The 25,193-nt window shown below is 57.6% G+C and overlaps 2 protein-coding genes and 1 long non-coding RNA gene across 7 annotated transcripts in view; 2 read left to right on the top strand and 1 right to left on the bottom strand.

The window, feature by feature from the left end:
• Window positions 1–3,407: 3,407 nt before the first annotated feature.
• Window positions 3,408–7,762, bottom strand: SOX8 (SRY-box transcription factor 8). Its single transcript, XM_033840488.2, has 3 exons — window positions 7,189–7,762; window positions 5,635–5,864; window positions 3,408–4,904 (listed from the first exon to the last, which is right to left on the bottom strand). The coding sequence occupies exons 1-3, from the start codon at window positions 7,608–7,610 to the stop codon at window positions 4,165–4,167; spliced, it is 1,392 nt and encodes a 463-aa protein (XP_033696379.1). The 5' UTR covers window positions 7,611–7,762; the 3' UTR covers window positions 3,408–4,164.
• Window positions 7,763–8,009: 247 nt separating this feature from the next.
• Window positions 8,010–16,554, top strand: LOC141276503 (uncharacterized). 2 transcript variants are annotated; one of them, XR_012326160.1, is made up of 4 exons: window positions 8,010–8,092; window positions 8,280–8,406; window positions 14,345–14,498; window positions 14,971–16,554. It is a non-coding gene; the product is annotated as an uncharacterized lncRNA (long non-coding RNA). The 2 variants fall into 2 exon arrangements; XR_012326161.1 differs by having other exon boundaries at window positions 14,345–14,483.
• Window positions 16,555–19,107: 2,553 nt separating this feature from the next.
• Window positions 19,108–25,193, top strand: part of LMF1 (lipase maturation factor 1) — a 98,589-nt gene continuing 92,503 nt past the window's right edge. For all 4 annotated transcript variants that reach the window (XM_073792528.1, XM_073792529.1, XM_033839314.2 and 1 more), the window contains exon 1: window positions 19,108–19,302. In XM_073792528.1, the coding sequence (XP_073648629.1) occupies window positions 19,110–19,302 (193 nt within the window). In that variant the 5' untranslated portion in view covers window positions 19,108–19,109. The remainder of the gene's footprint in view (window positions 19,303–25,193) is intronic.

Below are 25,193 nucleotides of genomic sequence, written 5' to 3' on the forward strand. Positions count from 1 at the left end.
CTTCCCCTTTGTAGCCTCCTGCAGCCCCATCCTTGGAGATATCTGTACAGCTGCTCCCTCCTGGAGGAGAAGTGCCCGGGCCAGGGGGCCCGAGTTTGGGGGCCGAGTGCGGCTACAAGTCTCCTTCCTTGAGAATGATTCCTTACCCCCAGTGTCTGGCAGAACAGCCCATCTCCCTTGTCTTGGGGTCTACACTGGCTCTGGGGTGAGACTGGGGGATTTGGCATCACGGGCTTTGTGGCCTCCAGACTAGGTCCTGGTCAGCACAGGTTTTCCATGAAGCCTGTTGGAATGTGTCCAAGGAGGCCGTCCACACAGGGTGTGAGGGCTTGCCTAGTGTCTGGTGGCCATCGAGTCACCACCTGGAAACACATCCTCCCAGCCCCACCTGATGTCATGGACCGCAGCCGCTGCAAACCTGATCAGCCAGAGATGGCATCCACAGAGACCCTAGAGCCCTCTGTCCTGGGCTGGACTGGAGACCCCAGCTACACACTGGGGAGGAAAGAGTTGGTTCCACACCAGGCCAGGACTCTAAGTCTGTGATGCCCATCCTGAGTGCTGTCCCCCTAAATGTGGGCCAAAGTTGCAGCAGGCTGGGTGGGTCCTGAATCTGACCCTTGGGATCGGCCGGGTGAGCAGGACTTTGGGCCTCTCCCAGGCAGCTGCTCAGAGGACACGGGCATTCGCTGAAGCTGACAGCCACACTGGCCATGAACTCCCATCCAAACAGAAAATCCACTTCTGAAAGCCGATATCATCCCAGGAAGAGTGATTGTGAACCAGAAGGGGCCTTTCCAACACATCAGAGCAGGGCTGGATCATAAATGCCATTTCCCCTTTCTCCCTGAACAGGGCACTCTGTTCATCTGAGATCAGAGAGGCAATGCTCTCTGTTCTGCATGAGGAAATGAAAAATGAGGAACTTTTCCTGCCAGCCTGGCCCTGGGATGGGCCAATGGAACAGTCGAAATGAGAACAGGACTCCGGACCAGCTTGAGCAGACACTCTCTTAGACTTGGGGCGAGGCGGGGCGAGGCCGACCTTGGGAGTAACCTCGTCAGCTGGGCTTTCCTCAAAAATCCTTCACCAGCCTGAGGACCAGGGTAGCCCAGGGAGCCCTCTCAGCAGCCCTGACCCCCGGGGGGCCGCCCCAGCTGGCTTCTCAGAGTGTCACTGAGGGACCCAGCATTTGGGGAGACAGAGACCCCACCGCTTCTAGGGTCCTTGGCTGTGGGCTCGGCCTGCGATGTCTGCCTGAGAATGCTCCCAGCGGGGAAGCCACCAGCCCAGGCCCCAAAGACGGGAGGGGGCCCTGGAGGGGCAGGGACAAGGTGCAGGGCACTGGGTCTCCATGCCCTCGGCCAGGCAGGGTGTGGTTGCGCCAGGACCACATGGCTGTCCTTCCTCTCCCTGGAGCGTCACGAGCTCAGATGTAGGAAACCCATGGGAACCCTGCCCAGAACCCAGGGCCATGGGCTGTCACACAGGGTGGGTCAGCGGGAAAAGACCGGGACCTGGGGAGTTAATACGCAGGAGCCCCTCCAACTCCAAACAAAACTGGCAGAGCCTCCAGCCCTCGGGAACCTGGCAAGGCCTGAGCGATCCCAGAACAGCAAAGGGGAGGCCTTGCTCCCTCTGTCAGCAAGCTGGACGCTGGGGGCTTTCCTTGGTTTGGGGTGTCAATGCGAGGGCTTAGAGGGCCATATGGACCTGGACAGCCCTTCGCTGGATGCAGGGCAGGCTGGGTTGGCTCCTCGCAGGCGGCCGGCTGTGAAGGCAGCGGGCCTCCGTGAGCCTGGATGTCTACATCCCCCCACCTCAGACCCGCCTCACCCGGGAAGCTTGGCAAACACTGGTCTCACGAACCCTCATAAATCCGGGCAGCTCTTCCCAAACGCTGCTCTTGGCAGGCCCTGGATGTGGCTCCCCAGCGCGGGGTGAGGGATGCGCCCTGGATTGCAGCCACGCGAGCGGCTGGGCAGGCGAGGGGACGGGTGCGTGGCCCTATACCCAGGCCATCCATTAAAATTGCATAGGTTAACTGCCTTGCGTATCTGGGTTCTCTTGAGAAGCATAATCTTCCTCTCACCCCCAGATGCATCTGCACAGCTCAGAGGTGGGTGCCTCCAGGCCCGTGTGCTGGGGAGGCCCAGCCGGGGAGCGAGGCTGCCCCTCGCTTGCTGTTGCTCCCACAACCGTTTCTTCCTAGAAACCCTTTCTGCCAACCAGACAGTCCTGTCCGGGGCCTGCAGGGCAGCTTTTATCCAGCTCCCAGCCTGGCTCTGAGCCAGTGCCCGAAAAATGTCGTCAGCCACCCAGAAACCAGCTCTGGGATTCGCCTGGGAGGAAACCACGGCCCAAATCTGGCCCATCTGGACCCATTTTGCCTACTGAGAAGGTTCCCCCCCCAACACACACCAGGAGGAAGATGCATCCCCCGCTTCCTGGAGGCTTCTGAGATCTATTCTTTTCAAATTCAGATGCAGCACCCAAGAGGGAGGGTGGTCTGGCCAGCCGGCCCCTCCCCCCGGGGAGCCTGGGGTTAACCCTCACAGAGCCCACTCCTGCCTTGGCCAAACTCCTTCAAAACAGGACCCCCATGGTCTCGGAGACCCACAGCCCCCACGCTTATGGAAAGCAACACACAAAATGCAGCCCACGTAGATAAAAAGCATTTTTTAATTTTATCAAATTGATCTGTACAAAAGTTAGCGTTGCTTGGTCAGAAAGTAGCGAAACACAGCAGGTAAGTGACAGCGAAAGTCCAAACTTGACACCGAAAAATATATTGCATAAAAATGAGTTTGCTGTAGTTCCCTGCCCCCACCCCCAGGAAGAGATATGCAAAACAAAAAATTTTTTTCTAGAAAATGGTAGGAAAAAGTAGAAAAAGTAAAAAGAAGCAACATCTCAGATGTACTTAAATTTACAAAGTTTTAAAGGCACAATTTTCCATGAAGTAGGCGGTTATCATCGCTCAGCACACAGCAGAAGCAGGACAGGGAAATCAGGTATTATTCTTCTAAAACTAAGAATCTAAAAGCGCTTAGTGGAGAAGGTTTTAGTTTCACAGCTTGTAGGTGGCGCCTGGTTCCTAAGAGCCGAGATTAATGCATTTCTGGAGCCACCACGTCCCAGGAAATTCCCGCCTCCACCACTTGGCACGGTTGTGAGCAGGAATGAAATTCAGCGACACCCTGCCTTCTAAACCTTGACTTAATGCCAGGTGCCAGGGGCACCTCAACCTGATCAGAGACACCACAAGACAAATCCCTTCTCCTGCCTCGGGGTTCCGGCCACCTCTGGGGGCCCTGGAGCTGGGGCTCTGCCTGATGCCTCCCAAACAGCCAGGCTCGCAAATGCCTGGAGCAAGGGCCCCACCCCATCTGCCCCCACCCCCAGCCCTCACCCTCAGCTCTGCGGCTTCCGTTTTGTCTTAAATTCTGCTCTCTGCACAGATTACTTCATTAATTAAAGATAAAATAATACAGAACATAAATACATTTTAACAGCTTTCAAAACAAATCAAACACATTGAAGCTTCAAAAATAAAAATTAAAAAAATAAAATAAAAAGAGAGAAGTGTTAATCACAGCCAAACCTTGCTCGGAAGAACCCTAACTACAAGGAACACCTCAGGTCTAGTGAGCTGGTCCCAAGAGGTGCTCCCGCGGACACATCCCCGCCAGGCTGTGGGTGACGGGTGATGACCAGCCTCAGGAACGTCATCCATTGGTCTCGGGGAGTTCTCAGCGCCAAGGGTGGCCAGGACCTTGGAACACGGGCGGCCTGGAGACCCCACACCTCTTCCCTCCTTTTGTCCTTTGTGCTGTGGCTGCTGCTTTGCAGACACTGAGGTGCAAAACCCAGACGCTGGCGTCTGCTCGGAAGAGGGACCCAGTGACTGTCCGTCAGAGTCGCAGTCCCCGCAAAAAGAGAGCGAGAAGGGAAGGAGGGCTTTGTCCATGGACAGGAGTTTGGAAGTCTGGAAGCAGAGGGGACTCGTTTACAAAGCCTGGCTTCCCGCGGACCTCAGCAGGCACTTGACGGAGCCGCAGCTCCTCCCCACGTCACACACCTTCTGGAAGCCCTCGGAGGTCTATCTATCTTTGCCGAGATCAAGGTTGTCCTCGGCCGCAGCCCGTCCACGCGGCCGCACCCTCAGGGTCTGGTCAGGGTGGTGTACACGGGCTGCTCCCAGTTACTGGGGGGGCTGTGGGCGGGCGGCACGGAGAGGCCACCGAGCAGCGGCGAGGCGTAGGGTCGGCGGGGCGAGTGGAAGTAGGGGTACTGGTAGAGGCCGGACGGGTAGCCGGGGTATGGGCCATAGTAGTTGGGGGCCTGCAGGTCGGTGTAGTCGCACTGTGAGCTGGTGAAGGAGCTGGCGGCCGCGGCGGAGGCGGCCGTGGTGACACTGGCCTGAGCGCTATAGGAGCCGTAGTCGGTGTGCCCCGGAGAGCCGTGCGACTGGTCGCTGTAGTGGCCGGGGCTCAGCTGCTCCGTCTTGATGTGCGGCCTCGGGGGCCCTGCCTCAGTGGGCGACGCAGAGGCCGATGGGGCTCCCTTGTGGGCCCACACAGGGGACGCCCCGATGCCAGCCGCCCCGGAGTGCGAGTAGGAGGTGCCTCCGTAGGAGCTGGCGGCCGCGGGCTGGCCTGGCTCTGTGGGCAAGGCCGAGTGGCCGTTGAGGGGCAGGTACTGGTCGAACTCGTGGACGTCAAAGGTGTCCATGTTTCCGATGACCTCACTGCTCAGCTCAGAGATGTCCACGTTGCTGAAGTCGATGTTCTGGCGCCCGCTGTCCACCAGGCGGCGGCCTTCCAGCTTCAGCTCCTGCTTGCCCCCGTGGTGCAGGTCAGTCTTGGGGGTGGTGGGGGGGGTGGGCGGCCCATGGGTCTGCCCTGGGGACAGAGCACATTTCAGGGATGAATGCCCCTTCTGTAGGGGGCGGCCAGGCTGGTGACGTGCACACAGGAGGAAAACCAGCCCCGCTAACTGCCGCAGGTAGGAATCAACGGCTTTTTGTTCCTGTACATTTCCCAGAAATTCCAGCAAAGCCAGACCTAGACCTCACTCCTCGCCGAGGAAATTCCGTTAAGCACTGTTCTAGGGAAAGGCCTGGGGCCAGGGAGGCCCCATCGTGAAGAGCAAGCTGGGGGCGGCGGGGGGGGGGGGGGGGGGGGGGGCGGGAGGAGAGGAAGTGCCCAGCCCCTCGCCCACGGCAACAACACAGTCCACACAAAACCTGTCTCCCCAGGCCCGTGGCTGTAGCCAGCATGACTAAGACTGCTCAGCTGGCCAGAATTCCACCCGGGTCAGTCTGATCCTGAAACTGGGCTGCTAACCACCAGGCCGGTGGCATGGGTGAATCCTAGGTCAGAACCAGCAAAAAGGCCAGCGGAGCAGAAACGCTTTCGGGAAGGACAGAAAACACCCAGGTCACAGTGCGCTAGACCAGGGCAAGATATCAGGCCCTCAGTCTCAGAGGGGGCTAAGCAGGCCCCCGTGGGCATCGGAAACAGCTGCCTTTTGGGGCTATGGGGCCTTTTCCCAGGTACCCGGGGAAGGTTTGGTTCTCTTGAGGGTGCCTGCCCTGGGAGTGAGCCCCTGCTCCCACCCCCAGGAGCCCACCTGTGTGGTCACCGTGGTGGTGTGCGTCACCGAGGCCGGCGTCAGTCTTGTAGACAGTACCGCCCGGGTGGTGGCCCAGCTCGGCGCCTGAGTCTGAGTCGCTCTGGCCAGTCTTCACACTCTTCCTCCGGCGTGGCTGGTACTTGTAATCTGGGTGGTCCTTCTTGTGCTGGACCCGCAGCCTCTCTGCCTCCTCCACGAAGGGGCGCTTCTCACTCTCACTCAGCAAGCTGCAGGGCAAAGGGCAGGAACAAGATGACGAGGGGGCCGACACCACCCCAGGTGTTGGCCCGCGCATCAGGTGAGGCGCTGGGTAGGACCAGGGAAGCCCGAGTGCATGCCCACAACCTGGTGGGCACCAGGCAGGTGCTCCCCTTCTCTGAGGACAGAAGGGATCAAGCCGGGGGTGAGGGCATTAGGTGAGGTCAGAGGAACAAGCCAGAATAAGACCCAAACCTTCCGGCTTCCATCTTCCTCCTCTGACTTCCCCCCTCCCTGAACCTGTCCCCTCCCTTTGGGACTTTCTATGGCAGGTGGGTGAAGAGGCCAGGACCCAGCTGAGAACACACTGTGGACAAAGGGAGGCTTCTGGGAACCAAGCCGGGACTTTGTGGGCAGCTGGGCTTCCCAGACTTCCAGAAACACTGGCAAAACCCAGTGGTCCTCGCTAAGGCTCAGAACACACACCGGCCCCCCATACCCTTCCAGAAGCTCATGTCTGCCTGCAGGACAGGGTCTAGGGATACAGAGGCACGGGGCTGCCATGGGTCCACAGCACCCTGACTGGACAGAGGCCGGAGCACAGAAGACGTAAACACAAGCTTTGAGCTCCCACTCATGAGGTGAGGAGCAGGAAACGAGACCAGCACCCTGGATCCAGAGCTTTAAACCCCAGTAGAGAGCGTTTGGTGGGGATGGGCTGTCCCAAGCAGCAACCTTGTCACTGCTGCCCACTGCTTGCCGTCCTACTTTCTGCAAAACGGCCAGCCTCATCACACCAAAGTGCACACCAGTGCTGAATACCCCCTCCATCCCCTTCCTTCCCTGGTGAGGGTGCAGAGGTGGCAGAGCATTGGGAGAAGCTGCGGGGAAGGTGCCGAAGGTGCTGGTGGGGCAAACACACACCATGCCATCTGCCTTCTGGACTCCCTCCACAGGGTGGTCGGGGAGTCCTTTCCAAGGAGGGGGCACCTCCAGAGAGTTGTCTTCTGCTTCCAGAAAGAGGCCACTTTCCTCTGGGAGGGACAAGCTTCCAGGCTCTGCGGCCACTCACAGCTGGGGTCCCCAACTCGGCCTGCCATCCACTGCCTAGAGAAGGCTGTTTCTGGGCTCAGGGAATGTGCTAGGGGCTGCACACTGCTCCTGCTGCCCTCTGCGTGCCCAGGCCGTCCTGTACCCCGCGTCCCATCCGTCTGGCCAGATCGGGTTTTTCCACTACGACTCGCCCTGGGAACAGCCACTGGGAGCAGGGCCGAGGCCGGGCGCTGCGCCACCGCCCAGCTCCACGCACCCCAGAACCCGCTCCCCGCCCCGGCCTCGGGACAGTGCACTCACCGCCACAGCTTGCCCAGCGTCTTGCTGAGTTCCGCGTTGTGCAGGTGCGGGTACTGATCCGCCAGCTTGCGGCGCGCTGCTTGCGCCCACACCATGAAGGCGTTCATGGGCCGCTTCACGTGCGGCTTGGCCTTGAGCGCACCGCCGCCGCCGCCTCGCACCGGCATGGGCACCAGGCTCCAGTCGTAGCCCTTGAGCACCTGCGACACGGCGTCGCGGATGCAGGCGGGGAAGCGCTCGTCCGCCGCCTCGGCCGCGTCGCCCCGGCCGCCGCCCCCCGCGCCCGCCGCACGGCCCAGACCCTCGGAACCGGCAGGCGACGGCGGCGCGTCCGAGTCTGAGTCCTCCACGTGCGACATGGAGCTAGCAGTGCCAGATGGGCTGCAGGGCGGCTGGGCGCGGGTCTCGCTCATGTCCAGCATCGGGGCCGCGCGCGGAGAAGCGCGCACCAGGGAGGTGCACCGAGTCCGATGCCCGGCTGCGCTGCAGCCTCTCTGGGACCCGAGGTCGTCGCGCGGTGGCCCGACCCGCGTCCCGCAGCCTCCCAATCCCGGTCCTCTTGCCGCCGCCGCCGTCGCCGCCGCCGGAGCGTAATCCCCGCTGGGCTACCCGCAACAAGTTTCTTTAAGCAGCGGCCACAAGGCTCCGCCCCCCGCCCGGCTCCCCATTGGCCGGCGCGCACCCCACTGCCACTGGGGGCGGAGCTTGGCCGCCCCCGCCCCCTCCCCCCACCTTAAAGAAAGCGCCGCAGTTCCCCCTGCGCCCCCGCCCACCCCGCCTGGCGCCGCACCACGTGGGGCCGGCGCGCCCGGCAGCCGAGGACCGGATCCCGGGCTGTGCAGCACGCCGAGGGCCCCCCTTCCAGGAGGGGCGGGAAGGAAAAAGGGGGCAGAGACGGGTAGAGGTGGGCGCTCCGGGGTGCCCTTTGCCTGCTGGGGTTCTCCGCTGCGCTCCCTCTGCTGGCTCGTAGCTGCTCCTGTGCGTCCGGGCCCCGGTCCCATTACCCAGCCTCGGCCTCCCGCTGCGTAAGGAGGCGGGTCCTCAAGAGCCTCCCCCACAGCTTGCGTTGAGCCCCGATGTCTTGCCCACAGCCCAGAGGCGCCGGGGTCAACTGCTGCAAGCCTGCGGCCCAGGGCGGGGGGTCAGCTCCCCGCCCGCAGGGCCGGCGCGACGTGCAGGAGCCTCCCGCGCGCCAGTCTGCACGCCGCGCACGTCCAGGTAACGGCGCGCCCAGGGACCACGGCTCGGAGTTGGGCGATCCCAGGACCCCGATCCCGTCCGGGCGCGGAAAGTGCGGCAGGGGCGCTGCCGCAGAAGCCGCGGCCGCCGAAGGGGGCGGGAGCGCTGGGCGGGGCCTGGGCTGACCCTAGCTGAGTCCCTAGGGCGGCCCGGCGGATGGCGTGGCCGGACGCGGGGGCCCAGGGCCTTCCGGGCGTGACCCGGGGGTTGGGGGCACCGAGGCCGTCCGCCGGGGCGGTCCTGGGTGGTCTGGCGGAGGCGGAGGCCGCTCCGGGCGCTTGGAGTGGAGGAGGTGGGCGCGCCAGCCAAGGAGAGAAGGGGGCGGGGTGTGCCGCCCTGTTGGGGGCGGCGGGGTCGGAGAGGGGACATTTACCCGGAGGCAAGCGCCGGGCCGCGGCTCAGAGTCCCCGCCCGAGGCCGCCCCCGCCAGTTGGCCGTGGGCCCGGCGGTCCCGGAGGGCGGCTCGGATTCTTTCGCCAAACCCGCCGAGAGGCGACGGCCCGGCCGCCCAGAGCTTCGCCAGACTAACCCCCCCCCCACCCAAGACAGCCAACACAGAACACGCGCGTCTCCGACCTTGCGACCCGGGTGACCCTAGTCAAGGGCGCCCAGTTCCCCAACCATGCACCTCCTTCCGAGTCATGGATTCCCGGGCGAGTGGCCACGGCAGCCTAAGGAGTAGAAGGGGCGGGTCTGTTAGCAGAAAACACCAAAGCTGAAGAGTTTCCCCTATGTGCTTTTACCAACCCAGGAGCTCCCTCCAAGGCTCTGACCTCGCAGGGAGAGCCTCCTGCCCTCACCCCGCCCCCACACGTAAGACAGGGCTCCAGCCAGTTTCCAACTGAGTGCGCCATTGCCTGGGCTGTGAACTCCTTAGTTAGGCCTTGGAGACAGTTTCTGCCAGACGTCTAGTGGGCTCTGGGAGATGCCGGGGATGCCCGGGACCCCCACAGCCTTGCATCTGGAACAGCTGGCACAGGGCCTAAGAGGCAGGGGCCAGCGCCCAGGCTGCCCTGTTCCCCACCACCTTCAGGTGATGGAAGGGCTACCCCACTGGCCCAGGTCAGGGAACCCGACCTCCAATCTTCCAGGAAAGCACCATGAGGAGCCTCGCTGTAAGGCGAAACAGTGTGCTGGGAGGACGCCCTGATACCAGAGGGAGAGCTGGCCTGTCCCTTTGCCTCCCCTCCTGTCATCTGCCTGCCTTTGCAAGGTCACCTGCCAGGAACATCCTTCCCGCTGGTCTGCGGTGGCTTCCCTTCAGAGGTCCTGCCCTCCTCTTGGAGTCCCACCCTGCAGTCGGAGGACACCAGGGAGGCCCAAGTGAGGGCTTCCCCAGGGGCATCCACCAGACGCAGAATTGAAGTGGGGGGAAGGAGGTAAGGATGACAGACCCGGCCCAAACTGTCCTGCCTCCAACCCTGTCCTGGGGATCAGATCCCACCCCTCCCTGCACTGGGCATGCCGTTGGGCACCAGGTCTGTGTTTCCATGAAGAGCTTTGCTTTGCCAGGGAAAATGGAGCACGGTCTGCATTGGGTACACTGGGCAGGGCAACCTCTCCCCGCTCCCCACTGACCCATGGTGGGGCACCACACAGCTATGTCCCCTAGGACACAATCAGTTGACCACTGGGACCCTTGGAGGAAAAGAGGCTGAGCTAGGAGAGTCCAGTGCCAGATCCAGGTCACAGTGTGTGGCATGTGCAGTCCTAGGCCCCACCCTCAGCTCCACCGGGCTGCAGTGACCACCTCAGGGACTGATGGGGTCCACCTGTCCTGGTGGGCAGCTTCTGTCTTATATGTGCAGGCCACCATTCCCAGGGGATGGGCAGGCAGATCCCTGCCAGGGCTTGTCTCAGGCTGGCTGCTGACACAGAGGGTGGCACCCAGAAGTGCCCCAAAGCTCCCTCGTGGTCTTGAAGGCTGTAAAATTTGCCATGTGCTATCTGGCCCCACCCATTAGTGCTGACCTCGATTCATATCCTCATCTGCTAGGCAGCCCCTGAGTGGACACCAGGACGTAGCCTTCAGAGGAGGTGGTGGCCACAGTTAATTCCTGTGTTTACCAGTATTGATGAAGTGCCTGCTGTGTGCTGGGCTTTTCTGGGCAACACAGCACAGAACCACACTACACCGTCCTAGCCTAGAAGATGTGGCGTTTGAGGAGGGGACCAACAGTGAACACACCAAGGGGCTGAAACATTCACCATGGGCGGCAGGGGGGTGGTGGTGGTGGGGTGATCCAGGAAGGCGGCTTTGAGGAGGTGACAAGTTGGGGCCTGACACTTCTGACCAATCGAAGAGAGAGGAAAGAGCATGGTGGGATGGGGAGCATGTGCGAAGGTTCTGTGGCAGCAAAGAGCACAGGTTATCTGAGAACAGAGCCAGGCTGAGGGGCAGCTCTCAGTCCACCCCCGGCTCCCCTCTTCTCTGAGCTCTTCCTTTCTGTCCCCACCCACCCCAGTCCACATGCCTCTACCTTCATCTGTGGGCTCTGCGGTTTCAGGGAGACGATCTGATTGGCCAAGTTTGGACCAGGTACCTGCCCCGGGACTATCAGCCTGGGGTGTGGGAAAGCTGACGTAAGCAGGTTTCTAGACCCACACCCCTGGCAGAGGCTCCAAGGGGACCTGCAAAGAAGGAGGTGTGGGCTGCCAGGCACCCCCCGTGCCTATGAGACCTGGCCAGTGGAGGGCTGGAGAGCTCCAGGGAAACCTCTTCCAGGTGCAGAGACACCCCCCCAGCCCATCCACTCGTTGGCTTCTAGGCCGGCTTGGGAAGTCCATGTGAAGGGGCTGCTGAGGGCCAGATCACCACGGAGAAGGACACCTGCCCATCCTCCGCCCGTCCCCTGCCTGGCTCTTCTCTCAGACAGTCAGGGCGGCCATGTGTGTAGTTGGTAGAGTCTTTAAGAGAAAGACCTTGGGGGCAGGTCATGTGGGCCCATGAACCCCAGGCCGATGTGTCCCCTGTGTGTCCGCAGCCCTGGCCTGGGCCTCTTGGCAAGCCAGCCTGAGGCAGTTGGCATTACATCCTGGGAACCCCGGCTCAACCTTGGGGATTAATTGGTACTTTTAATTACTGGCCGGTCTGCAGAACCAAACTTCCAGGCCAAAGATGAAGGGACAGCTCTGAGCAGAGGCCCCATAAAGGCAGCCTCGTCCTGGCCCACCAGGTCTCCAGAGAGAGAAGAGAGGGGGCTCCCAAGGGTGCCAGGGGTCCAGCATCCCCCAGTAACAGACTCTCGGGGCTCTGGGCCAAGCCTTTTGCTGAAACTCCCCTCCCCGACATAATTGCCAGCTGGTGTGGAAGTTCTGGTTTGGGTGGAAGCCTGCCCCTTGGTTGGGCTAATATCCCCTCGGGAGCTGGCCGTAGCTGTTCCTTGTCCTGTGCAGAGGACACTGGAAGATCACGCCCGGATTCCTCCCCTCTCTGCCCGCAGGGCCAGGGTGTTGGGGGCCAGCCCGTGGCAGGCGCTGGTCCCATGTAGCTTGCTCCTGAGCCCTGTTACTGCTTCCAGCAGACACCTCCTCAGGATGCCTCCCCACCTCCAGGTAGGGAGAACCTGCTCCAGGCTGTCCCTCTGCACCTTTTCATCAGCTCTAAGGCCTCCTGATAAGTAAACCCATACGGCCTGGGGGTGACTGCTGACTGCTGGTGGGACCCCCTGCTGTGGCTGTTCCTCTCTGGGGAGGGGGCAGTGCTTAACCCAAGGACCCCAAAGTACATTGTCTGCCCAGTGAGATGTGTGTGCACGGATGTGTCGGAACAGCTGTGGTCTCTGCTCTGGCCTCCACTCACCCCCTCCTGGTAGTGGTCCCCAAGCCTCCGGCTGTGCCCATCCATCTCTCTCTGGCCAGTGGGCCTGGAGCTGACTCCACCAGCAGCCATTAGGTCTCTTTGACTGCGGGAAGAGGGTGATTCTGCAGCCAAAAACGTCTCCAGGCAGGGTCCCGGGGGTAGAGGGAGCACAAAGGGGTCCAGGCCAGGCACCAGCAGCGTCTTCCACAGAGGAACTGAGTGCTGAGGCGTTAGCGTTTTGGCATCGGTGTGTGCCTTCCTCTGGACGTCTCCCCCGTCAGCCAGTAAATTCCATTCCTTGTCCCTGCAGAAGGGCTCTGCGTGCTACCAGACTCCTGGATCCCTGGACCCCAGCCCCATGCTGGGCCCTCACTCCCCTGGGCCCTGGACTCCACCCTCATGTTGGGCCCTCAGTCTCCTGAACTCCCAGACCCCACTCTCATTCTGGGCCTTTGCCCCCTGGACCCCAGCGATGGGGCCAGGAGAGACTTCCTCAGCCCCCCTGCAGGAGGGGACCCAGGACATTGAAGCAGACTCTCACTTCAGAAAATCAGCTTTCTGAGCCCGAACAGGCTGCCAAGAGCTATGCTTGTCCTTCCAATCTTGGCTTTCAGATTTAATGAGGCCTCTTGTCCAAGTTGAACCCCTCAGAGTGTGACTGGGATGGGCCAACATGGCTGAAAGTAGACACGTCACAGAGAAAATCCCTTTCTGAGTAAGGGGCTCCGGCCAGCAGGGACCTGGCCGCCTCTGCCACAATGGAAGGTTCCAGAGACCCACTAGTGTCAAAGGCAAGTTAAAACACACCCTGTCAAAAGATTACCACCCAGGGCTCCCAGGTATTTGTTTTTCTGAACACAGAGTAGGAAGGTTTAATTAAGATGCTCTCAGGCGGGCACATTGGGGTTCTTCTGCAGTGAGGTGGGAGCCGGCCTGCAGGAGCTCAGACATGGGTGTGGCAAAGCTTTGCCTCTGGGGTTGTTGGGCTGGGGCAGAGGTGCAGGAAACTCCTGGTCTTCTCTTCGTGGGTCCCTTGGTCCCTCTGGGCCTGGCACGAGGAGCTGGAGGGGCAGCCGCTGGCAAGAGAAAACCCAGCCTCCTCGGCTGCAAACCCCAACGTCTCCTTCCTCTTGGGACATGGCGTGTGTAGAACAGGACTGTCAGCCACCTGCTCCCGAGCCCCAGGACCTGAGGACTTCAAGATATGGGCCAACTTTGCCACTCAAACTGGTGATTCCCACCCAGTCACCTGGTGTTGGTTGGAGAAGGAATGGGCTCCTTGGCCAGGTGCAAGCAGGAGCCTGGCAGGTCATCAGAGGAGGTAGCTGGCACCCCGGGGGCGGGTATATTGGAGCCTCCTGAGGGCTGGTGGCCTGCTGCTCCCTCTCCATTCCCTTGGACAGGAGGGGCCCTGAGCTGGCTGTGTGGAGGTGGGTGCTGGAGTGGCCGGGATGAGCCAGCTCCGAAAGCTCTTGATCACGTGACCCCTGTGCATTATCTGGAAGTACAGTAATGAATTAACCCGAGCGGTTAGAAGCAATTTCTGGCAGCTTTCAACATTTCCTGTGACCACGATGAGATGGAGAGCCCCCAGTGGCCGCTGTGCAGGTCCATTAGACTAGATCGGGATGGGGGAAGTAAGCGTTCTGTATTCTATAGCTCATTCTGAAAACACTTTTGGGGCTTCCAGGCCAGACCTGTGTTGGTGCTGGGACAGTGGGTGACGTTCACAGGGGCTCTGCCCTGTAGAAGCTTATGCCGGCAAAGCGTTCTAATAAAGTGTGGAAGGAGGTTTCCCAGCTGGTCTGCGAACTGGGGCTACACAGTGGTCCCTGCCCCTGCCTCCTGCCTCCTGCCCTTGGGGTGTGGAAAGGGGCAGGAGGGAGTTGTGGTGCTCCCCCGAGAAGGTGCTGGAGTTCTAGAAAGGAGGGCGTCTCCAGGTCATGGGTTCTGATGCCGTTCTCTGTGGCCTCTAGCTTTGGGCAAGTTACGGGGTTACTCTGGGCAGCAGAGTACCTGTCTGTCCCGGAGGCCCCACCAGACCTGCACAAGTTGATGTCCGTAGGATTCTGGGTGTGCTGTAGACAACACCTGATGTGTCCTGCATTTTCTCAGTGACCTCACCATCATGCGAAGCTGGCAGAGTTCCGAGCACATCTCCCACTGTCAGGCCCACTGGGCGTCCTGTAGGAGAACCTGTAACAGCAATGCTGCCCTCTCTTTCCAGAAATGAATCGTCTGCTTTAATCACGGGGTGAGTCTTAAGAAGGTAAGATCTGGTGATGCATGGCACTGGGCACAAGCTCCCCCAGCCCAGCCCTCAGCACCCCCCAGGTTTGGGCCAAATCACGGTCTTGGATGCCAGTGCCTTCAGGAGCCAGGCAGGGAGGGGAATGTGGAAGCTGTTGAGGGCGAGGCTATAAGGAGTGGTGCGGCCTGTGGGTGGCCGGAGAGAGGCCCTAATGGCCAGCCAGGGCTCTGCTGCTACCCAGACCTCAGCTGACTGCAGAGGCATACCTGAGCCAGGCTGGATGGGAAGCACTGCCCAGCGACACAACAACTTGTGGCTTTGAGGCTGTTTGTTACGTGGCATTATCGTGGTGATTGGTAAATGATACAGTTCTGTGGGCCGAATTCACCTGCAGGCCTCCTGATTGTGACCTCAGCAGTTTTCAAGACTTCTTCCAGTTCAGAATATGATTCCGTGAGAAAAACATAACTGTACACTCTTTCCCCTATAGGGCTCTACAACCAGAGAATGTCACTGCACTGGGATTATTTGCTTTCCACTCTGCCTGGCAATCATGGCTCACCAGCTTGCAGGTCCACACAGGGTCACATCTCCTTCTGGGGATCAGGGGTAGGAGTGCTCGTGGCCCGGAACCGAGGTGTGGGGACAGGAGACGGGCAAGCCAAGCAGAACAGCCGTCCATGAGTCATGGTTCCAGAACAACCAGCAAATGGCCAGCACCTGCTCACCCACCCCCTCCCGCACCTGCCAGCCTCACCAGGGGGTTTTGGCCGCTGGACAGGCAGGGTGGGGCCGGCCCAAACTGACCACCCCTCCAGAAGAAAGTGACAGATGTTAGCACCAGCAGGTCCTGCCCTCCCCATCAACAGATGTCAAGACATGAAAAATTGGGGTAAATGAAGAGTGCACGATTAGATTTGGGCCCAAGCTGGGTTCTTGTGGGTGCCAGAGACAGCTGCAAAGGCACGTCAGGGACAATCACCCTGATGCGGTGGGGACTGCCAGGCCCGTGTGCCCAGGGACAGCTGGACGAGGTGCTGACATGGGGCTCCTTCCTCTGAAGCCGTCCCGCAGCTGCTGGGAGTGCCGCCAGCTGTGAGCTTGTGCGCCTCGGCTCCAGGGCCGTGCTGGGGGAGCTGCAGGCGGACCCACCTAGGGGTTCCTGGGACACTAGCCCATCTTGAGCTGAGAGCTCCTCTCAGGGGAGCTCCCTTTCTCCCCTCCCCTCCCCTTCTTGGCCCTTTCTGGCTCTGTCCAGGTGGGGCTCAGCTCCAGGTCTCTTGAAACCAGCCCGGAGGGTAGTCAGGCCTCCTCTCAGCACCTCTGGCCTCTCCTGTATCTTGGCTTGTTTTCATATAGTTTTTTCCTTGAAAATGTAGGTTCAGGAGCCTCCCCCAGGCTCCTGGCGTTGGTGAACAGCTGCTTCATAGAAACCCCAGCATGCAGGCGCTGAGTGGTGGGGCAAGAGGAAAGCATCTCAGTGCCCCGACCCAGCACCAGGCCCCGGCCCTCCGGCTTGGGGTTTGCAGAAGAGGTGTGTTTTAGAGTGGGGCATCTTCGCGGGGCACAAGATGTACCCATGTCTGAATATTATTTTAAAACTGTTAGTTGCTCTCTAGCATAGATGAAGATGTAAGTTTAAATGAAGATGTAAGTATAAATGACATGACTTATTCCAACAGGTAAAAGCAATGCCTTTTTAGGTGATTCTGAAACAAGGACCAGAGCAGATTTTTTTTTTTAATTTTGGTGAAATTCACATAGCATAAAATTAAGTTTTTTTAGGTGTACAATTCAGTAGCATTTAGTACATTCACCATGTTGTGCAAGCATCACCTCTATTTAGTTCTACAATATCTTCATCACCCTACAAGGAAACCCTGTCCCTGTTAGCAGTCACTCCTCATCCCCCTCCCCCAGCCCCTGGGAACCACTGATCTAATTTCTGTCTCTGTGGATTTGCTTATTCTGGATGTTTCATATAAATGGAATTGTACAATATGTGGCTTTGTGTGTCTGTCTGGCTTCACTCACTGAATATGTTTTCAAGGTTCATCTATGTTGTAGAATGTATCAATATGACTCTTTTTTATGTCTGAACAATACACCAGTGCACGTTTGATTAAATTCAGGCTGAAACGGCCACGAACTGAGCCACTGGCCAGCCTTTCCATGGCCAAGCCCTGCTCGATGGGGTTCATTCCCGTGAAGGTTCTAGACCCTCAGATGGACTGGACCTCTGCAGTCAGCTCAGAGGAGGACCCTGGAGGAGACATGAGAACATGAGCTCCCGGTGGACCCTCTGATGGCCTCGCCCACCCTGTGCAAACCCGGGGAGGGAGCCCAGAGCCCAGCGAGCTGGAGGCTGGACAAGGGGCCCCTTTCTGCTCTGCACAATGTCCCATTGTGCCCTTCTCAGGGGGGAACAATGCAGCCCCAGCCAGGGGAAGCTGAGGACAAAGGGCCCTTTGTGAAAACTGTCCCCACCTGAAAAGCAGCACCCGGGGTCACACCTGACAGCAGAGCCATCCTTCCTTGCCTCCATCCCCTGTGCAGCTCCCACATCCAGGCGGGGACCCAGGGAAGCTCGGGCAGGCTTGGGCTGGGGGCCCTGGACTCTCCCCACTCTTCCCAAGTGGCTGTGTGGGCTCATCCGAACGTGGCACCCGGACAACAGCGGGTATGGAGGGGAGGTGTGGGTTGTGGGTTCCTGTGGAAGGACCTGGAAGCAGGGCACGGCCAGGGCTCCCCAAGGCTTGAGCCCTCAGGATGAGGGCTCAAGGAGCTAGGGGCTCTCCAGGCTACAGAAAATGTTTGCACCCTCCGTTGAAAATCTCTTATAGGTCTTAGAGATGGGGTCCGAGGGAGGGTTTTTCATGGAAAAGAAAAGGGAGCTTTTAAAAAAAATCACACTATAATATACACGTAAATGCTATTACCCCAACAATGGGAGGGTGGGGTGGCAGCTGAGGGCTGGAGGGGGGGTTCCGGAAGTTCCTGGTCAAGCCTAATTTGGGAGAGCCTATGTCCAGAGGCAATCACTGCCCTCATGGGGCTTACACTACAGGTGAAGATATAATTAAATATGCCAGAAAAACTGATCATTTGACTACACAACTATTGATAATTTACATACCAAAGACTAGGAACAAGACGTAAAAACAAACAAAAAACCCAGAACATTTGCAATATACAGACAAGAAGATCTTTCTTGACAAAATTCACCACTCACTTGTCTGGGCTTGTTGTGTGTAGTGCATTTCACATTGTATGACTAGGTGGTTGTCTCTCCCCTAGTAGACTGTGAATTCTTTCAGGATCAAAACTATTTCATATTTACCTTTGAATTCTCAGTGGCCAACACAAATGAAAATGGTATAGTTAAAATGAAAACTATACCTCATGGACTTTAATGTTTTTTTCTTTTAAACTATAAAGTGAGAATGTTGATCTACTTCCACTTTGAAATGGAAAGATATTTTAAGTAGATAAAATCCCAAGCAATATTAAAAAAAGAGGATCTTTAATATGTAAAGAGCTCTAACAAATGAATAAGAAAAAAACACACCTACCTCAATCATTTCCTTCCAAGCTCCCCACAGTTTACCCAGTAACCCCTAAGGTCCACTCTCTCACACAGCTCTTCCTTCCTCTGAGGAATGCCTACCATTCCACCTGCTTAGAGACACCTCTCCTGTATCTTCAGAATGTAGAGTTGCTTGTGTCCTCACTGGGGTTATGCTTGGGTCATTGGTCAGTAAGCTCTTCCTTACTCTGAATCCTCAGCCCACCACTCTCCCCTGCGGCTGGAGGTCCAGTCTTGAGGGCCAATAGGAGCGCTGACCGTCTAAGGGGACTTTGCTGTCCTGTGCAGAGATGTTGTGGGGTTGGTGGGGGGTAAAGGGAAAGAAAGCTGGAGCGTCTGAACTTTAGGGCCCAGCCACTGCGTGCACTGTCCCTCACTAGCTGTGTGATCATCACCCCAGCACCCTCCTCAGACAGCAGAGATGGGGAGTTGGGAGGGGACACCTGTGAGGTACCGGTCCACACCACCCGTTCAGGCAGTGGCAGCCTGGAGCCCTGGGGTGAAGCTGCTGCTCTGGCCTTTCCTCTGCAGGAATGCAAGTCTACACACTGCCAGGGCGTGCAGCAGGAGCGCAGTACCCTCCAGGGTCCTTGGCTGCCCACATCTCAGCTGCCCTGGACGCGGAGAAGGCCTGTGGTCTGATACGTGCTTTCCAATAATCTCTTTCACATTGCATTTCTGCTTCTGAAGTGCCATCCGTCCCTCTCCAGTGTGAGGGTCCAGGAGGGGAGGCGCCTAGGTAGGGGAGTGCACTGGGGGCCTCTGCAACTTTGGCTAATTCAATGAATGAATGAGCGAGTGAATGAACGAGTGAGTGGGTCAAGCCCGCTCCAGGTGGGGCGACGAGCCGTTCTCCACGAACCCACCCCGTTACTCTCACGGCTGCAGCGCCCCGAGCGACCTGCGGGGAGCGCGAGCGGTATCGGGCCAAGTCCTCGCTCCCCGCGCATGGGCGTGGCTGGCTGGAGTTGGTCGGACCTCTAAGTGTGGGCGGGGTCTCTCGGCGTGGGCGGGGCATTTTCAGCGCGCGGCGCTCCTCGCGCATGCGCTCCGACGGCCCGGCGATGGCGACGCCGGAGGAGCCCTTGAGGAGGCGGAAGGCCGGGGTCGCGGGCCCGGCGCCTGAATCTTCGCCAGGGCCGGGGCGCGACCCTGCGGGCTGCCCAGCCCGCCTCCGCGCGGGCACCTTCTGGCTGACCAGAATCGTGCTCCTGAAGGCCCTCGCTTTCGTTTACTGTGAGTTCGCGGGGCCAGGCGCCCCAGTGTGGTCCCTCCGCTCGCGCCCTGCCCCCCACCCTCAGGCCCACCCCCAAGCGGGTTCGCGGCCGAGCCTCGGCCCTGCGCCCCCCTCCGTCCTGCAGGTCCGGGGGGCCCCCACGCCGACCCCGCGCTGACCAGGAGCTCGTGAGGCGGTGACTCCCCTTTGCCGCCTACAGGTCCCACGAGCTGTGGCCCCGCCGCCTCCCCGCGGCTCCAAAGCTTTGAGGCCTGAGCAGCAGGTGCGGCCTCACCTGCGGGGTTCTGTGCGCGCCAGGTTTGATCAGGCGGAGAACCGCGTGGTCTGCCCCAGTCTCCCTCTCTCCCTCCCCTCGCCCCAGGCCGCCCCCCAGAACACCGCTGGACACCCGACGCCCCCCGTCCGCGCGCGCGCGGAGTGCACACCCCCCCAACCCCGATCCCCACGCCTGGAGGGGCACAAACGCCCTGGGTCGAGCATTGGTGCCTGAAGCCAAACTGGGCTTCTCAGAAAAACGTGGCAGTGCGGGGGCCAGTGGGGTTGGGGCACAGCCCCCGGCTGAGATGGCCTGGGGCCAGTGGGCAGTCGCCCTTCTAGAGGGTTCCGGAGGGCGCTGGTACCCGGCGGGCCGGCCGGGATTGCACGCCGCGGGCACCGGCCGTCCCGGCGTCATTTCTGAGTTTTCAGAACATGCGTTCCAAGGGAGTGGAAATGCCACGCTTTGCACAGCGACCGTCATCACACACTGAGCGGGGCGCCGCGGGGACCAGGGCCGGGCGCGCGGTGAGGCTCGGTGTGCGGCGCTGGGGGATTCAGCTTCGACTCTCGTGCGCTCTAAGTTACTATAGAAAATACTTCTTGCCAGTATTGCTTTATTCTCCACGGGATTAGTCATTCTAAACGGTTGAGCTGTCACTTAGTAAAAGATGGAGTCAAGACAAAGTTAATCTCCGAGACTTTAGCAGACCCTTAAACCGGCGCCATGACAGTAGAAAAACCCCGGTGGCTTAGCTCGCAGAGAGCACAGCTTATAAAAAACTCAGCTTGGCTTTCCAGTGTTAGGGGCTGCCTTTGATCTCCACAGGGATTCTCTGTTCGGTTCAGAAGGAAACCGTTTTGAACCAGTGGGTCAAGAAGATATTTTAAGGCCGGTACTGAGCACAGAATGATTTGCTTTGGCATATGCATTCACCCCACCCCCATCTTTTCTCGCTATTTGGGGTAGAGTCAGTGCTTTTCAGCTGCACGAAGGAACCAGTTTACCATCTTCAGGGACGAGGGTCCCTGGCTGAGATGGCTCTGGCAAGTAGGCAGTCGCCCTGTATTGATTTCTTTCTGGAGGGTTCCAGATCTCCTGGGGACTGTGAGCTACCTCAGAGTCCCTTAAGTCCCAGGAATTTCCCACAATGCCACAGACTGTCCACAGCTTTCACTTGACGTTGAGTGTTACAGTTGCCCTCATGGACTGCTGACCCCACCAGGAGGCTGAATAATGGACCCCTAGCCTATGCTTCCTTCACCCTCTGCACATCTAACAGAGTTCTTAGTGTCATTAGTCTACCTGTCTGTGCGACTCCCTGGGAGCTCCTTGAAGCCAGGGTCGGTGTTTAATACCTCCGTCCTCTGTCTTCTAGGAGCAGCTCCTGCTCCATAAAATTTCCTTGACGTTTTGCAGCCTTTATCATTGCTCTGTGCCACCACAGGATACTTTTCCAACTGTGTCCTCCCTCCTCCCCAGCTCGGCACCCCAGGCCCTGGGTGTGACACTCAGGTCAGAGACTGCCCACCCGAGAGGCCCCTGGTTCTCTCTGAGTTGTAGTTGTAATTCCTCAGATCTCGTGTCTTGTTTTGGGGTTTATTCTCTCTCTTTACTGGAGCATATCCCAAAACAACGTTCCAAGAAAAGATACAGAGAAGGTGAACTTTCTGTGTCCTTCCTTGCACACGTAGAAATTGGCCACTTGCCTGGGTCTGTGGCTCTCAGAGCAGTTTTCCTCAGAACTTTGTGATGTCAAGGGGTCTTTACACAGTCTGACTCCTGCTCTTTTGCAGGTGACTAAAGGGAAACACTTTTATTTCTTCTGCTCACATGCTTGTGACACCAGATGTGGGTTTTTTCTCACAGCGAGTAATCGTCTGATTGTCCAGACACCACGTGAGTGTCCTGAAAGTCAGTGCGTTTTGACCCTAACTGCCCGGCGTCCCCACAGGCTGAGGGCTCAGTCCCACGAGACACCCCCCAACACCACAGACGCCAGTGAGAAGTCCAGGCCGTCACCTGTGCTTCTGACCAACCATATGTAAATTGGGGTTCCCACGACCCCCTCCTCGGGTTCCATAACTTGCCAGAACAGCTCACAGAACTCAGGGGAACACTTTGCTTATGTTACTGGTTTATCATAAAGGACATGACTCGGGAACAGCCAGATGGGAGAGATGCCCAGGGAAGGTGTGGGAAGGGGTGCAGAGCCCCCACGCCCTCCCAGGGAGCCACCCTCCCAGCACCTCCCTGAACCCCTCCATTTGGGGTTTGTGTGGAGGCTCCATTACACAGGCAGGACTGATTAAATCCCTGGCTGTTGGAGATCAGCTGCGTCTCCAGCCCCTCCCCGTCCCGTGAGGTTAGAGGTCAGGAGTGGGGCTGAAATTTCCTCTGGCAACCAGCCCCCATCCTCCAAGAATCACCTCATTGGTATAAACCCAGGTAAGGTTGAAAGGGGCTTGTTATGAATAACAGATGCTCCTCTCACCTCATCACTCAGGAAATCCCTGGAGTTTTAGGAGCTTTGTGCCAGGAACCTGGACGAAGACCAAATAAATATTTCTTATGATATGACAATACCACAGGGACCTTTTTTCCTCTCTGGGAGCTTTTCGAGTCTGCTGCCTTGCCATCCTGGCCCGGGTCCTTGTCATGTGATGGCGTGGCTCTGTGAGCTCCCTTCCTCGTTCCTTCGCAGGGCCCAGGTGAGCTCACTCAGACTTAAGACTCCTGCCCTAGTTCTGGATGAGCTTCTCTGGCCCTGCCCAGTCTGCTGACTCCAGGCTCCTGTCTGTTCAGACCCCCCAGTGGGTCCCAGATGTACCCCTTTGGGGACCACCAATGCACTGAGGCTCCCAGCTCAGATCAGAGCCTGAAGCTAAACGAGGATCTGTTGCAGAAGAAGGTGAGCTCCTCCCAGGCCTCGGGAATTGTGCCCTCATATGGGACCCGCCGTGATGGCCAGGACCGTATGAGTAACCATGTGTAGGTGACTGCCGCCATGGTGCTCTCCAAGGAACTGCAAGCACTGGAGCGAATGGAGGACTTTTTGACACATCAGCAAAATTATTTATCTCCCCAGTTTCATATGGTACCTTGGAGTCCCCGGGATAATATATCTTTTAAAATCCTACTTCAAAAAGATCTCACAACTAGTTTCAGCCCAACTCTGATTCCTGGCTTTGCCAGCTTACGGTACTGTCCTTTTGGTTCAGATTTGCTGTGCAGTGTCATGCTTGAGTCTTTCCTTGTTTACTTTACCTGTAGTAGAGTTTATTAGGTCTTTCCTCCCAGCTGCCAGTCACTGTTAGAGCGTCTGAGGTGAACCTAAACTGCACCCTCTAGCAGCGGCAGCTTGTCTCACTCATGGTCAAGAGGTCTCACCTGGGGTCTGGTAGCTTAGCCTTGCGGCCAGTCAGCGCCCAGGCCCAGCACTGGCGCAGCCCAGCAGAACCACACACACCTGCATTTGCTGAACTCTTAGGTGTTCTTTGGAAATTTTGAGGAAGAAAATGGAACCAAAAGAGTACTCGAATCTTGCTTCATTTTCTGTTGTTCTGAGCTTTCAGCGCTTCCTAGATTCATGGGAAGTTAGTTCTTCCCTCCAGGCCCCTTGATTGCTAATGAAATGCTCTGCTTGGTTTCACAAGCTTCTCTGTAAAATGCTTCCAGTTTGTTTAAGAAATAAACCTGCCCTACGTCTGAGCTCTCTACAGCACACACCTTTAAAGAAAACCTTTAAAGAAAAAGTACTGGAGGTTATTTTTCTAAGGCCCAGAATGTAGCCACAGTCCATAAAACCACCCATCGGAGAGTGACATTTCCGAGATGATTCGGTTTTAATTTTATAGCACTTTATCTGAAAGGGAGAGAAAACTAAATTTTTTCTTTTTGATATTTTAAAGAAAATATTTGCAGACATCCTTGATAATGCATATTAGGTGACCTGGTAACCTCTCCTAGGTCAGTCTGTGGGTTACCCCACCAGGGAGCAGCTGAGAGTCTCATGCCTGGGCCCTGTCTCCTTCCTTCCTAGAGCTGGTCAGGGGCTGTCTCCTCCTTTCCTAGAGCTGTGGTGGGGGGGGGGGGGTGTCCCCTTCCTTCCTAGAGCTGGGCAGAGGGCTGACTCTTTCCTAGAGCAGAGTGGGGGCTGACTGAGCCTTTCTAAGGTTGGTTGTTTGGTTTAGCTTTGAGATCCTATGATTTTTTGAAAACTTTTTTCTTTATTTAGGCATTTCTATAACAGGAGTGAAAAATGAATAGGTTCTTTTCATCTGAAATTTAAATCCATTCTATTTTCATTTTTTCCTGTAAGGTAGGAAGTTTCCTATGATGCTTGCCTTAGATTTACCTTTTTTTTTTTAGTTAAGATGGTATGTTTTATGCTTTGTGTATTTTACCACAATTTAAAACTTTAAATTTTTTTAAATTAAAAATTGAAAATATCGTAAATGGATGTTGAACTTTGTCAAAAGTTCTTTCTCCATCTGTTGAGATGATCATATGGTTTTTATTCTTCGATTTGTTAATGTGGCATATCACATTGATTGATTTGCATATATTGAAGAATCCTTGCCTCCCTGGGATGAATCCCACTTGATCAGGGTGTATGATCCTTTTAATGTGTTGTTGGTAGATTTACTTTTTAACTAGTGAGACCAAATTTCGTTTTTCTTTCATGGCATTGGAGTGTGGTTGTGGGGCGGGAGGATGTCCAGCTGTTCAGCCATTGCTAATTAGGTCCCCACGTAGTCTGAGTCGGGAGAGACAGGCTCCACCTGGGTGCGTGTGTGTGGATGTGCACACACACGGCCAGGGCTGGGTGGGCACCACTGTGGGGGTGGCCTCCATGTTACCAGGAAAGTCGGTGGCATATGGACTTGGGCAGCTTTTGCCCAGTGATGGAGGCAGCAGGAGGGGTGCGAGGAGAAGACCAGGGGAGCCCTCCCTGCTGACCCTCTGGTGTCCAGTGTTCTGTCTTTATTCCTGACATCCTGGACATCTGCTGTCATGGGGGGGATCAGGTCTCAATTTTCTTCCTGCAGTTACAGTGAGCCGCACGTAGTATTCAAGAAACATTTGCCTTTAAAAACAAAACAAAACTATTAACCAAACTCCAGACCTTATTGGTTTTCCACCAGCACCCCTTCCCATCCGGTGTCCCCGCACTGCGTTAGCCGTCATGGCTCCTCTGTCCCCTCTGGTCTGCAGCAGTCTCTGGACTTCCCTGCCTCTTTATGACCTTGACAGTTTTGAGCATGTCTGGTCATGTGTTTGGTAGAATGTCCCTCAAATTGGGCTTGTCTAATGTCTTCTCATGACTGGACAGGTTGTGGGGAGAATCTCACAGAGGAGAGGCACCCTTCGCATCACGGGTGATACTGACCTGGATCACCTGGTTGGGGTGTGTCTGCCAGGTGTCTCCTCTGTCAAGTTCTCCTTTTTCCGTCCGTCATGGGGTCCAGTCCATGCTCCAGGGACCCCCGAGGTGGTATCTCCACATGTTATTTGGATATCCTCTGTAATGAATTTATTTGGCAATTGTCATATTTGTTTACACTGTGGGTTGTGGTCCAGCAGTGTTCCTCGTGGTATCAAATTGTCCAGCTCTGGTCAGTGGTGGTTCTT

Source organism: Tursiops truncatus, chromosome 15 (genome assembly GCF_011762595.2).
Source record: "Tursiops truncatus isolate mTurTru1 chromosome 15, mTurTru1.mat.Y, whole genome shotgun sequence".
NCBI lineage: Eukaryota > Metazoa > Chordata > Mammalia > Artiodactyla > Delphinidae > Tursiops > Tursiops truncatus.

Bases quoted from the DNA above. Each gene is read 5' to 3' on its own strand.
- SOX8 (XM_033840488.2), bottom strand. From the start codon at position 7,610: ATGCTGGACATGAGCGAGACCCGCGCCCAGCCGCCCTGCAGCCCATCT. The intron at 5,865-7,188 runs GTGAGTGCACTG...TTTGCCCTGCAG, and splicing joins ACGCTGGGCAAGCTGTGGCG to CTTGCTGAGTGAGAGTGAGA. The intron at 4,905-5,634 runs GTGGGCTCCTGG...CTCTGTCCCCAG, and splicing joins CCACCACGGTGACCACACAG to GGCAGACCCATGGGCCGCCC.